Genomic DNA, 14,005 nt, shown 5'->3' on the forward strand with positions numbered 1-14,005 from the left:
AAATTACGCTAATTGCTTACAAAAGCGTTTTAAAATTTTATTCCATATTTTTAAAGAAAAAAAGACAAATTACTTAACCTTTAAAAATTATCTGAATAAAGGAGGAAAGCAATCTTTATATTACAATGTTTTAGTGAATGTGTATTTTTTAGTTAAATTGTATTTTCACTTATAAAAATATAATTTGACTAACTAGGCCAGTAAAAATGTATCAAACAATTGATTATTAAATTCAGTGACCAGTATCAGTAAAACTGTATTTTCACACGTACATATATTTCGGACATATTGATATTTTTTTTAAACATAAAATTTTCTATATGAGCTGAGGAAGCTTAGATCGATTTAAATCCATTTTAACGATATTTTTCTTTTTGTCTAGGAAAATCTAGATAAACATAATCTGTGAAATTATGTAATTATCATTAATCTATCAGACACGATAATAATTTAAGAACACTAAGGTTGCATATAGGATTAGAACCCAGGTCTTTTAGGTCAACAGTCAGCGTTTTATACCACTCGTTTATCGTGCTTATCAGTTCTTATCTTAACAGGTGATGTGTCGCCCAACTGTCGTTAAAACTAATTTGACAGTTGCAAAACGTCCATTTACTAATCAAACCCAGACTTTCTAAAACGAACTAAAAAATTCAATTTTAATGAAAATGCAAAATTTATATTTAGTTTTAAAATTTTCATTATTCAAGTGAGGTTTGGTTATGTTTGTTTTAAAATTTAAGCCTTAACAGGTGATGTGTTGCCCTACAGCCTACACTTAGTTTTTAAAGCTAAATTTATCATTGTAGTGGTGGTCAATGGTTAGTTTTATAATTTTAATTTTAAAGCACATTGACAAATTGGATTGTTGATTGAAAAACAGAAATACCATTTCTGCTGAAAATAAGTTTAATTATGTTAATTAATTGACTATATTGACATGAATGAAATATGTTCCTAATATTTTTTAAACATACAAATAGACGTTTCACGCCTGTCAAATGATAGTTTAGAGCAACATATAATTTCACTAGCACCTGTTTGAAAAAATATGTTTATTAGTTGGAATAAATATATCTACAAGCACAAGTATATTCTGATATGATTACCCTGAAACTCCAGTGAAAATATATTTTCACTGGAGTGTAACATAAATAATGTGCCTAAAGAGAATGCTCGTGTTCTTCAGATCCATTGCTAAATTAAAATAAATCATTGAAAACTGTTGGTTGTATTTTCAGTTTAATAATACAAAAAATCAAGTCGAAAATTAAGCTGTGTAGCGAATATTTAAGTATATTGTCGAGTACAAATAATATAATAAATTATGTATGATGCTTTTTATTTATTGTATTAAAATAAAAAAATATATTTTTACATGGCAATGGAATATTAAACATGATTTAAAATAAATACTTCCTCTATTTTGCTATTTTAACATTTTAAAAATATTTAAGTATAAGGCAACAACGAGAGAGTCTTATAGTATGCTAATTTTATTAAAAATATATATAACTCAATAAGCGTAAATTTTAAACTTCATAATTTTGAATTTTACACGAAGTTTTGATATTTTCATTTATACCAAGTAATAGTAAGATCTTTAAGATTCATATTTTTTCTCTCTCCTGTTTGATAAGAATTTAATTTCTATCACTTTCTCGCGATATTTTACTTTTAAAATCTATTAACTAAATAGTGGAAATAATTTAAGGGATTTAAAAGGCATTGTATTGCAATTTGTATTTTTCCCTAAACGCCTTTGTTATGACTACCTGCTATTTTGAAATTAGTGTAGCAAAACAGCAATAATTATATTTGATAATTTTAAAACTTGCAATTTATTAAAAGAAATGCATGTTGTGTTCATTTTCATTTAATACAGGGATACGATTATTTTTAAAGATAACATTTTACCGAATTGCATGATTATGAAGGTAGAAGGTTGCCGTAAAATTCAATGTTTAATATTTCTAGATTAGTATAAAGTTAGATTTTAGCAGCAAATGTTAGACTATTACTTAAAATACTGAGGTTAATATGCAAAAATCAGGTAACATTTGTTGGCTTTAAGAGCCAAAATAGCTTTAAAATAAATTTAATCTAATTGATTATTTTACCAAATATTAAAGCAATATAATTTATATTAAAAAAAGTGCATATTTGAGAAGATTATAATTAAAATAGTCATACGTTTAAGTGTATTGAAAAATTAACAAATTGCACGAAATGTGCTTTAAATAGAAGAATTGAATAAAAATTATTTATTAACTATTTTATATCATATGCTAACCAAATAAAATTATAAAAAGCAAAGCTAATTTAATATTTCCTAAACAGGATACAAAACAAATCCCAAAAAAAACAATTTCACATTTTTGGAAAGTCTCATAAATAACCTAAACAGTAATTGCGAAAAATTTACGTAGTTTCAGCTCAATACAACCAAAAATGTTAAAGGTTAACGTCATATAAAAATAAATTTACTATAGAAATTGCATTTAAATTACTCGCTCGAAAATTGTGATTTTCAGATAAGATGAATTATACAACTTTTTTTATTACGTTATTTTTAAATCTAGAAGTTGTTTATGTCTTATAGTAAATATAAACTTAAATTATAAAAAATCTTTATACAGTAAATAAATATAGTACTTAAATAATTTTTAATGTGATATAAAATTAATATTAAGCAAAGCAATTATAATTTATTGTACAATTAAAATTCTCTAATATTAAGAATGAACATAGTCGTTCGAATAAAGTTCTTTTGATTTGCCAGGTACGTTTTTTAATATCATCAAACAGTTATATTTTAGAATATTTGCTTACGGATCTAAAATTAGGCAAATAGGACGGAAGTTAAATTAAACAACAAGTGATATAAATAATGCATAACGAGCAGTTATGAAACAGTAATCAACTGGCTTTGTATCGAAATATTTTACCGACTTGTCTAGTTTGATTTATATGTAAAACACGTTAATATGCATTTGCTTTTTTACACAACGTTGTAAACATTTACTTTTAAATTTCAAGAGATCGATATACACGTTTTAACGTTATCTTGGATATTCTGCGCAGTTAACTGCTACCCAAACTATTACGTAGTAACTTACTACGCAGAAGCTATTTATTCTTTGCTTGATTATATCCTAATATTAGTATAATTATTTATTATGCATGCAATCATAACATATAAGGTAAACAGTTAATTAAAACTTTTTTATAGCAAATACGGAAGTTTACCGAATTTAAAATAAAATCTTGTGAATTATTTATATTTCTCTCACATTCGTACGAAAACTTTTATTAATTTTACAGCTTATTTTAAATACAACGGCTTCTTTGAATTGTTAATTTTTAAACAATCTAAAGCACGTTTTAAATATTAAACATAAATACAGCACATACATATACAGACATACATAGAGTGCGGTCTGAAAAATCCATTTGGCAGGATCACGTTTCAAAGATGTATCTCATTTGAATTTACATTTAACATTCTCCCGGCGCGACCTTCCTTCATCCTCCCCCGGCAGCCGGTGGCCTCGCAATCCTCCCAGATTATACCTCATTTGTGTCGGAAGCCCTTTTTAAGCCACGGTCACTTTAGACAGACTGACAGCGCAGCATCCCCTTCGTCTCTGACTTGGCTGCACACAATGGCCCAGCCAATTTATCAAACACGTTCGGTCGACCAATCTCTTTATTAAAGGTTATTGTGTAGATGAAACTAAAATAATGGTTATAAGCATATAATTTAAAAAATATTATGCCATTGCTCTTCTGTAATGAAATTAGAGCAGTGAAACATTAATGAAGTGTGTTCAAATTCTGAGATTGTATTATAAATTATATTTAATTTTAAAAATAAAAATACATTATTTTATTATTAGAGCAAGTTTGTTGTACTGCCCGCTCTAAAATATCTCAGAAATTGTCAGAAATTACCGGGAACGGGAGGTAAAGTTGGGGTAATTCAGTCGATTTGGTCAGATTCGAGCGCTTCCGAACATTGTCGGCAAAAGGACCGAAGTCAAAGAGACCGAAGCCGGAGCTGCTTTTTCGAGTGCGAGCGGTAAGATATAATACTTTTTCTTTCGCTATCTCGTGTGTTAAGTGACGAGAGTGAGAGAGATAATGATATGGTTTTTCGTAAACTGAGATAGAACGAGCAGCTCAGTTCGATTTCAGTATGCGCGTAGGTGTCCTATGGTTAACACGCACGTCGAGCGCTGCATCGTGGTCACGTGGTCAAGTTATAATACCACATGCTTATCGGGGACTTCAACACACTAATTATATTTTTGATAGTATATTCTTTTAACAGATATCGTTATTATATTTTTTTTCATATAAAATTAAATAATTAAAAAAATAATTAGTGGTACTTGATTTTGTTGAGAAATATCGTTTCGAATATCCTTATGTATTTTCCTAAATCGGTTTATATAAATGTCACACCATAACGAATTCTTATTTAGAATCGATGGCCACAAATACTAGGATAGTCACAGATGTGGTGTTCGTATTCTGAAGTATAATTTTTATGCTTTATGGCATTTTGCAAAAGCCGACAAAGATTTTGCGTAAATTGAATATTTACGACCGAAAAGTTTTCACTGATATTGTATCAGTAGCGTAATTTTAATAATATGACAATTAAAAAATTGCGATTATTTGGCACATTTTTCGATCGCGCGCAAATATGCCAGCTGTACGTGACAGCAGCCGCCGTGCGGGCGTCGTTCACGACCGCCGTCCGGACGGCATGTGAAATTTGTGGCAGTGTGGCCGCTACTCGGAAATCGGCGATCTCGGCCGACTTCAGTTAAACTTCGGTTCGGAAAACTTCCAGAGAGTGTAGTGCAAGCATTAAAGTTTATTTGTGTAGATATTTTAAATAATAAGTCTACAAAGCAGTCAAGTTCTGTACATTAAGACTAGCGATGTATCACTTAATTTTAATAAAAATATACAACTTATAAAATAATAATCTTTATACTATTTACTGCCTCTTGGATATTAATGAATCATATAACATTAAATTTAATGGGTGTTAAAGCGATTTAAACATCTAAGTTAATCACTCAGTGAAAGTAACCTTATAGTTTATTAAAGGCATACATTGTATCTTCCATATTTTGGACCCTCAATCTAATATATATTATAATTTATTAGCTATAGATATTTATAATATTTTCTATTTCTAAAATCGATATTTATGAAGTCAATAGAACACATTATTAAATTGCTATTCAATTTAATTATTCTTATAAGATAATCTATTTGAAAGCATATATACATTTATATGAAATATTAGGTTCGTAGGAAAGTAATTCTAATATAAGTTATGCCACGTTAGAAACACTTCATCACTAACGTAATCGATACCCTCCATTCTTATCGAAGTAACCCTAGGCGGCCAGTGAGGGCAAAAGGCTGATTGAATGTATCTATTTAGTTTAACCCTTCTCATGGTATGTGCCGTCATATCAACGGCAGTAAAATAGCTGAGACAATGGTTACGGACAGGTTAGCACTGGTTGTAAAACTGCTTTGATACATTTTATAACTGAGTAAATTGGATTTAAATCGGGATACCTAAATCTAAAGGTTAAAAATTGCTGGATTATTATAAGCTATTATAATTTAGTATAACAAAAATATTAAATTTAAATGATATAATAATATTATACATCCTTAGACCTTTATATTTATATACGTTTAAGACTTACGCCGTACCGTGTGTATATAAATATATATATTCAGTCTTTGTAAAATAATGAAAAATAACAATTTTGACACGCGTCTATTTGAATAATGGCCACGGCGACACGTTTCGCGAATTAGAGCGAAAGCAGCGCAGAGCTTCGAAAAGTTGAAAAAGTGTTTCGCCCACTTCAGTTTGTGTTTATCTGCGACATTGTTTTATTGAGTTAATATTCTTTTTCCACTTTCACGTAATTCAATTTCGCTTAAATATGCCATCAAAGGCGGCGACAATCTCTTGCGCTTGTTTTTCTGGGGGGTCTTCTCTGGGGGAAGTTCGCTGGTCGGTCACCCCAAAAACCCTACCTCCGTCCGTTGCACGGCGGCAAATTGGGGTGTAGACAAAATCGGCCGCTGGCTAAATTTAATTAGACTTTTTTGCTTTGTTAAATAGGTATTAAGTATCCTTGTGTCCGTGCCTGGCAATAACATAAATATAAAACGTTGGACACGGAAGTGGCGACAAAAGTTTGAGGGGCAATGGAACAGTTTCGTATTTATATTATTAGAAAATAAACAAATCACCGGAAGATGTCTAATCTATTTTTTTCTTGGTCGATTAGGGCCTTTTAGTTGCAAGGAATAATAAATATCTGTTTTTTAAAGTACTGGTGCGCAAACCACAGTATTTTCATATGAAATATAAGGTTTTCTTTAACCAATATGTAGCTAAATAAAATTAGATTATTGAAATTTAATATAAATTCTGTGACGGCAGAAAGGGCGATAATAAACAGATAGAGTGCCAAGCGACGCAGCGCAGATCGCATACTCTCTCAGTCTCTTAGCGACTCCTGCACGCTGACACGCACTGACACGCGATTAGGATGTGTCCAGAGAATGATTTACGACTTAAAATTATCAACACACATTCGAACAAAAAATAAATCATGAGGTATTTGCAAGCGCACACCTCACATTAAATTCGTATAATTACGTTTTTTAAAGTATGTTTAAGAAATAACATCATCGGTTTATAAAAAAATGAATTTCATTCAGACTTTTAACAAGCCACAAGCATAAGCGCAAGTTTTACACTGCGTTGACAATTACAAAAATGTTTGTCTATAAGTCGCGTCTTAAATGGGGGTTCAGAAATAAAAAAAAAAAAAACTGTTTTAAAGGTTTAATATATTCAAAGATTATACCAAAATTATTATTTTTTTATTTTTAATTTAATTTATTCAATAAAAATTACTTCTTAATAGTCTACAAATAATGATAAATAACTGTAAGTAGAATAAAGTCGTTAATAGTAATTAATCTTTTTTTTATTTTATTATATCAAGCTGATTGATATCTAAAATTCAGAAGTAGTAATTAAAAAAAACCTTAATTTTTTTATATTTGTTACTTTTTTTATTTTATTTCCACCCTACTCTGTTAGTATAAGGGTTAAATATAAGGATAGTCGTAGAATATTTTTTAAATAAATGTAAAAATACTACATAAAAATTCATTGATATGACAATGAAATATACTATTTATGTATATTTTAAATACACAGTAGTCGTAAAAAATATCTAAACTTTTGGTGAAAGTAATATTGTAAATTAGAACCAATAATTATATATTTCTCAGAAATCAAGTTTAATATTTAATCCTTAATCCATAAAATATTTTTCTTAAAGAGCGAATTGACTTTTATTTTTAGAATTGATTTTGAGCTCGAATGAATTTAAGATTCATTTAACCTTCAGATCAGATCCTCAGAAAAGTTTGCTATTACATTATTTAATAAAAATAGCGTATTATTTATTTATTTTTTGAATAGAACACACAACATATTATTTTAAAGCACATTATTCTTATGAATCAGCAGTATATAGATGAAATTTTTTTTATATATTAGCGCAGCTGATTTACAACTTTTTTTGTTATGTTTGCAGAAAATTATATTTTGCGGTTATTAAAACCACTAATTAAAAGAAAATTTTCTACTCTACATTCATATACTATTATATAAAGCTCTATACAGAAATGTTATCTGCTCTATACAGAAATCAAGAAATCACAGACGAGTGAGCGTAATCTCTTCTTTTAATATTCATAAGTTATACAGATATAGTAATATTTGGGTTACATCCATATAATTTATCTTGAAAGTAAAGACACGTATATGTTACAATAGTAAAAGTTATTAAAATTAATTTCATATGTAATCAATATGATACAGTAAAATATGTTATTACTAGAACCAGAAAAAAGTGTATTTATAACTATACACCTTTTAATGACTCATCTGCTAGCGACAAACAAACAATTGCTACTTACCCAATGAAATTATATGACGTCGTTATCTCATATCTGATAACATTTTCATTAAATTAAAAGTACAAATTTAAGAGCTGGAAAGTGCAATCCTTGTATGTCTTAATATTTAAATTATATAAGATAAAGTTCTGTGCATGTGCTTGATGAAATATTTTTTTATAATATAACAAGCTCATATATAAAAAGACACATTTCACAAGGATGAATTTAATTCAAGAGTGAGACCGTGCTCATTCTCAAACAAAGCACAAAGCCGTTTTTCGTTGATTGAGCACGTACATTCCGGATTTAAGTACAGTTCGATTTAAAGCGCCTGTGAAAAACTGTCAAGTGATTCGTTTACTATGTAACAGCTCTGGCTACGTGTGTTTGTGCCGTCCAATCCGGTTGTCACTCTTTGTATTTAACTTTACTGCGCAAACTCTTTTCAAGAAGCACAAAAGCGAACGCATAAAAATACTGGTAGTAGTAATATTGCAACAGTTTGTACCCGCGCGCACAAAATGCATAATTCAAACGGTGTCCGCTCACAATAATATCTTTGAATACATTTAAATTTATTTCGCATAGATTTTTTTCTCCTCTCACCACAACGAACTTGCTAACCTTTATTTTATTTTATTTTTACAGAGGTTTCGGGTTTATCACGTTCGGAGATCCGTCTAGCGTAGACAAAGTATTAGCGCAAGGAACACACGAACTAGACGGTAAAAAGGTAAGTCGATTTTCTATTATATTATTTATTTATATATGTTTGTATATCAAAAAATCAATAGATAGGATTAATAGAAATGACATGATAGGATGAGAAACGCTCGAATGCGTGAAGGATATGTCGTGAAAAAATTAGTTAAATTGCGTGAAATGCGAGATATATTTCAAATGGTTAGAACACATACAATATCATTAAAAATACAACGATGATATCAAAAAATCACAATAAAAATTGTGGTCTTTGAATAATTTTAAAAGTCAAAATTATAAAATTCAATATGAGTTATAATTGTTCTTCTCCTGAAACAACATATGAGTTCTAACATAATTTTGTAATCAAGATTTCATATTTTGTAATCTAGATTATAAACATATTTGACAGTAGAACCTCAGTTTACGAGCTCAATCTGATGTTTTTCCACCAAAATTTGCACTGTTTCTCACAAATATCAATAATTTTATTTTTAGTAAGGGGTTTTTCAGATCTTTTTTCTCTTGCTCAAACAAATCTTCTCTATATCTTTGTGCTGTTGGTCGCAACTTCTTCGGTGGTCAGTTCCTTACCATGTTTCTTTACCAACTCTTAAATATCGTCCTTATTCACCTTCAGTCCCATTTTATTTTCTAATGACACAGTTCAATCGACAATTGCCAGCTTTCGTTCATGAGAAATCTCACAACGCAATAAGGTCATAATTTTTTCCAAGCAGACTTTATCGATGATATTGAGGCAGTTCACGGTGTAAATATTTTAAAACTTAATATGACTTGCTGATTCACGAGCTAGAGTAATAGAGTGTTGTTGGGTGAAAGGAACTTGATCTTAATGAACTATTTTTTATCCAGTAGGTGGCCTTGCATGTCTTGAGGATGAGCAGAAGCATTATCTATAACAAATAGGACTTTTAGTGACAAATTATTTTCCAAAAGGTATTATTACTTTGCTGCAGGAACAATCATCGGCTCAGTTAATACAAAACATACTGCTTTTATTGTTTATCAAGTCAAAATTGTTAAAAGAACATTGTATTGCAAAACACTAGCAGCACCCCAATAAATGTGTTATATCTTAAAAAATCATGAAAATATAAACAAAAAACCGTTTGCAGTTGTTAAATTGTTTGCAGTTGTTAAATAAGCTTATTTTTTAAATTTTTAATATGCCTAACTTTATATTTAATTATAGCTGCAACCCTTTTTGGCATATTGTCAACTAATGACTTGCAGGTGGACAGAGACAGTTTTCTCTATTTCAGCTGCAATTTCTCTCGCAGCTCAATTTTAGATTTGCAATTGTGTTGGGCAACATTCCCTTTTAATTTTGCCCATTAATGCTCTCCACGATTTGAGTCTGGTTACTATGCAGGTCATTATAAAAGCGTCAAACTCTTTAACGCAACCAACCCCTGATTTTTACAAGTATGGCACAGAGCGTTGTCTTGCTGGAATCGGATGGAAGCGTGTTCTGTGCTTGGAATCTATTAAAATGGAATCCAACATTGAAATATAAATTTTACTATTCACACTACCCTCGCAAGTGTACAGATTTCTTACCCCTGCTGCTGCCATGCAACCTCATACCATTACGTTTCCGCCATCATATTGGACTTTAGCTGCTACGCAATCAGATAGATATTATTCTACGACTCTTCAACGTACATGTACTAAACCTAAGGTCCCAAAACCTTTAAGAAATGTTTAAAAACGTATGATTATTTAAAAACAATTTTTTTTCTTAATTTTTGAATAAATTCAATTTTTAAAATTTTTTTATAATAAACAATTTTAGTGTAAAATTATCAGACCAAATGATTTACATACTCTAATCTTAGTCACGGTTTGTGTCGGGATTTACAACCTCCGAGTACCACATCGCTAAGCCTTTTTCTCACTGTCCGTGAAGAAATGGATGGCCCTCTGCTTGCAGAAACTTTAGCACCCAGCTTTGAAGACGTTTTTCGACGATTTTTAAGGGACTCGTTTTTTTTCTAGTTTTTGACTTTCATTTTTAGGATCCATATTTTAATCGTTTCAAAGCATTTTGGACAGCGTTTCGTAAACAATTTTTGTGTTTACTAATTTCCGATATATTTAGTCAATAATATGCAATATGCAAATGCAATAAAATTATATTCGCTCTTCTAGCTTCACTTTTTAGAATTTTTTAAATGTTTAGATAATATTTAAAATAAATTATAAAATAATAATAAATCTAACATAACAGTCACTTATGTGAGACTGAACAATTAGACCTGCAATATGTTTTTAAAACTCAAGTGAGCAATTAAAAATGACGAATTCCATTGTATAGTTCTTAGAATCACGGATAAAACTACCTGCTAAAATATTTATATTAACCATTATAATGGGTGCCCCATTATTATGATCAAGGCTGTATATATATGTATATATAAATGACCCTGCTTACTAGTTTTAGACGATAGTCAGTCGATAAAGCATTTATAGGCACTTAAATTAAATCAAAAACATCTCTTTAATGCGGGATTGGTCTATTAGATTTAAATTGCTTTTTGATTGAAACTAAACCATTTCAAACACTGATGGTTTGACGGACGTCCGAAATCGCGTTAGTCTCCCAATTTTGATTTCGCAACGAAATGCAGCGTAGCAGAGGCGGACCGGCAGTGAAGCCGTGCGCCGAATACACAACGAGGGGTCCCACAATAAAAATCGAGGGTCCCTCTCCTCGGGCCGTGGGGAAAAAAGCGGTACACTCTCCCGGGCCCGCCGCCGCCGATTCAATTCGAGTCATTTTAAACCAATTTACACTTTCGAACGAGTTATAAAGAGCGTTCATACACTCGAGCGGCTGATTTGATAGGCAGGCACAACCGGGGACTGCCGAGAGAGAGAGAGCTCAACTTCCTATAATGCAAGTAAACCCATTCACACCCCACGGCGATATTGGCTCGGCGACGACGAGTGATTGTGCGACAATATTATGGCCTATCCCGGCATGTGCCTTATCCGCGGTCTTAAGTGCCCCCAGACTCTCTCTTCTCTTCTCTGCTTTGCCAGTCGCGCTACGTGTAATAAGCTTCCTACGGGTGAATATCGACGAAGATCGGTTTTGGTTTTATTAGGTGATTTTTTCTTCTTTTATGTGCAAGTATTATGAATTTGAAACGAATGTTCACATCGAATGATGTTTTTAAAGCTATACCTAAAAATAATCGTTTACAAAATATGATCTTAGAATATTGTTTATTGACATTTTTATTTTCACTGTCATCTAATATTTTATATGGATTCAACTTATTTTGCACAATGATATCCAACAGTATAAAATTTATCAAAAAAAAAAATCTTTCAACATGTGACGTTTTCGTATATTTTTATTAAGTACAGGTACTACAAAAAATATTGAATACTGCGAAATAATTAATTTTAAATATGATTTATTATTTATTAAAGTAAAAAAAAAATTATAATAACGGAGCTTAAGTTTGAAAAGATTTCATTTTTTTGCGAACACAGGGGGTGTTAAAAAATCAGAATCAAACAAAAGGCAAAGTCAAGAGTATTGTTAAATATTCACGAGGGGATGAGCGAGCGGGGGTGAATTTTTCAATATTAATATAATTTAGTCCAAATTTAATATTTCACCTTTTGTTTCACCCCGCCCGACCGAAACGATTTCGATTTATGCCAACTTTGTGCCCGCGTTTTATTATTTTAATTCGGGTCTTTTATTTAAATTTCAATTATTTCGCGCGCTCCTAACAACCATAATGCCGTGGAGAAGGGGAGGGGGTTATATTGAATAAGGGTGGGGGGTGGAAGGAGAGTTTTTATCGCAGAATCCTTTCAGCAGTCATTAAAGTTTTCATTGCTCGCAGGAGAAAAATATTCCAGATCACTTAATAGGGTATCTAAATTTTATTGTTTTCTTTACGACTAGCCCACTTCGTCTTCTTCTTTTGCTTCATATTGTTCGTATACTTGCTCTGTTTGCATTGGACAACAACCAGAAAATGTACATATATTTATACACAAGTGAAAACGAAGCGAGGGGAACAATCTAATTAAATTAAATCGAAATAATTCGTACTCCATGACGTTGTAAAAAAATACTTAACCAGGAATAATAATACCGGTGTCACTAATTTCGCAGTACATAAAGTTCTTGGTGAAGTAATTTAAAGTTTTATGGTATCAATACATTTATCTGCAGTACAAAAGTTTGTATCCAATTTTCTCAAATAAGATTTTCTTGTTAATTTCTTAAGATACTGTATTTTATTCGACTAGTATTTCTCAATTATTGTAAGCAAAACCATGAAATTTCAGGATGTATATATTTATCGATATATTTTGTACTTATGCTAATCATGAATTCATTATTTTAGATTATTCTTATCATTTCATTTTTTTAATATATATATTAACAGCTTCACGACTAAAATAAATAACATATTCATAATAATAAAAATAATAGCCAGACCACAATGCAATCAACTGCAAGTACATGAATGATACTATCCGTCAAATAGCTGTGCTTTTTTTAAAGTTATGTTAAATGCGATATTCAAACAATACTTGAAAATAGCACTCGGATACGTTTCATTATCAACTCACAGTAGTGTTTATGTAATTAAGCACTTAAAACCTGCTTAGAAATACAGTTGATTGAGCAGCTCTAAACATGGGTCCTGCAAAGCGGTCATAGTTCTCGGTCGCGTCTTCTGTTCTTGGTGTAATTGCTAAGACAGGAGCACTTGCCAGCTCTTCTTTGGCAATATGCTGTTAACGTATATACTGTGCATTGAGATCATGATACATTCTAATGCGCATACGGTGAGTTGGTTCAATGGGACAATGTACACCTGTTGAGATGTGTCTGTCGGCAATGTCACAAATGAGCGCCGAAAAATGGGCGTGCGTCAAAAGAGCGCTGCATTATAAGCGCTGCGTCATAAGAGCGTTTACCAAAGTAGCGCTGTAACAAAATAGCGTGCGTCAAATGCGCAGACAGCCATATGAGCGTTTGACAAAAGAGAGCACGTCATAAGAGCGCAAAAATACTTTGAGAAAATCAAGTAATGAATATTTTAGTAATTAGGTATACAAAATATATGTTAATTGTGAGAAATTTCAAAAAATAAAAATTCACCAGATATAGGCGGTAAAATTAGTATTTTATGTGCCAGAGCGTAATGACTATTAAAATGATTAGTCAATAAAAACATTATTATTTACGAAATGGGGAGCCATACGATGG

At 30.9% G+C, this 14,005-nt stretch overlaps 1 protein-coding gene across 14 annotated transcripts in view; it reads left to right on the forward strand.

Annotated features, from left to right (window-relative positions):
- Rbp6 (RNA-binding protein 6) overlaps nt 1-14,005 on the forward strand; it is a 1,186,203-nt gene that overhangs the window by 617,849 nt on the left and 554,349 nt on the right. For all 14 annotated transcript variants that reach the window (XM_088182883.1, XM_088182887.1, XM_088182888.1 and 11 more), the window contains exon 4: nt 8,680-8,764. In XM_088182883.1, the coding sequence (XP_088039009.1) occupies nt 8,680-8,764 (85 nt within the window). The remainder of the gene's footprint in view (nt 1-8,679; nt 8,765-14,005) is intronic.

This window comes from Plectrocnemia conspersa, unplaced genomic scaffold, assembly GCF_051122295.1.
Source record: "Plectrocnemia conspersa isolate PC_06_02 unplaced genomic scaffold, ASM5112229v1 ptg000003l, whole genome shotgun sequence".
Taxonomy (NCBI): Eukaryota; Metazoa; Arthropoda; class Insecta; order Trichoptera; family Polycentropodidae; genus Plectrocnemia; species Plectrocnemia conspersa.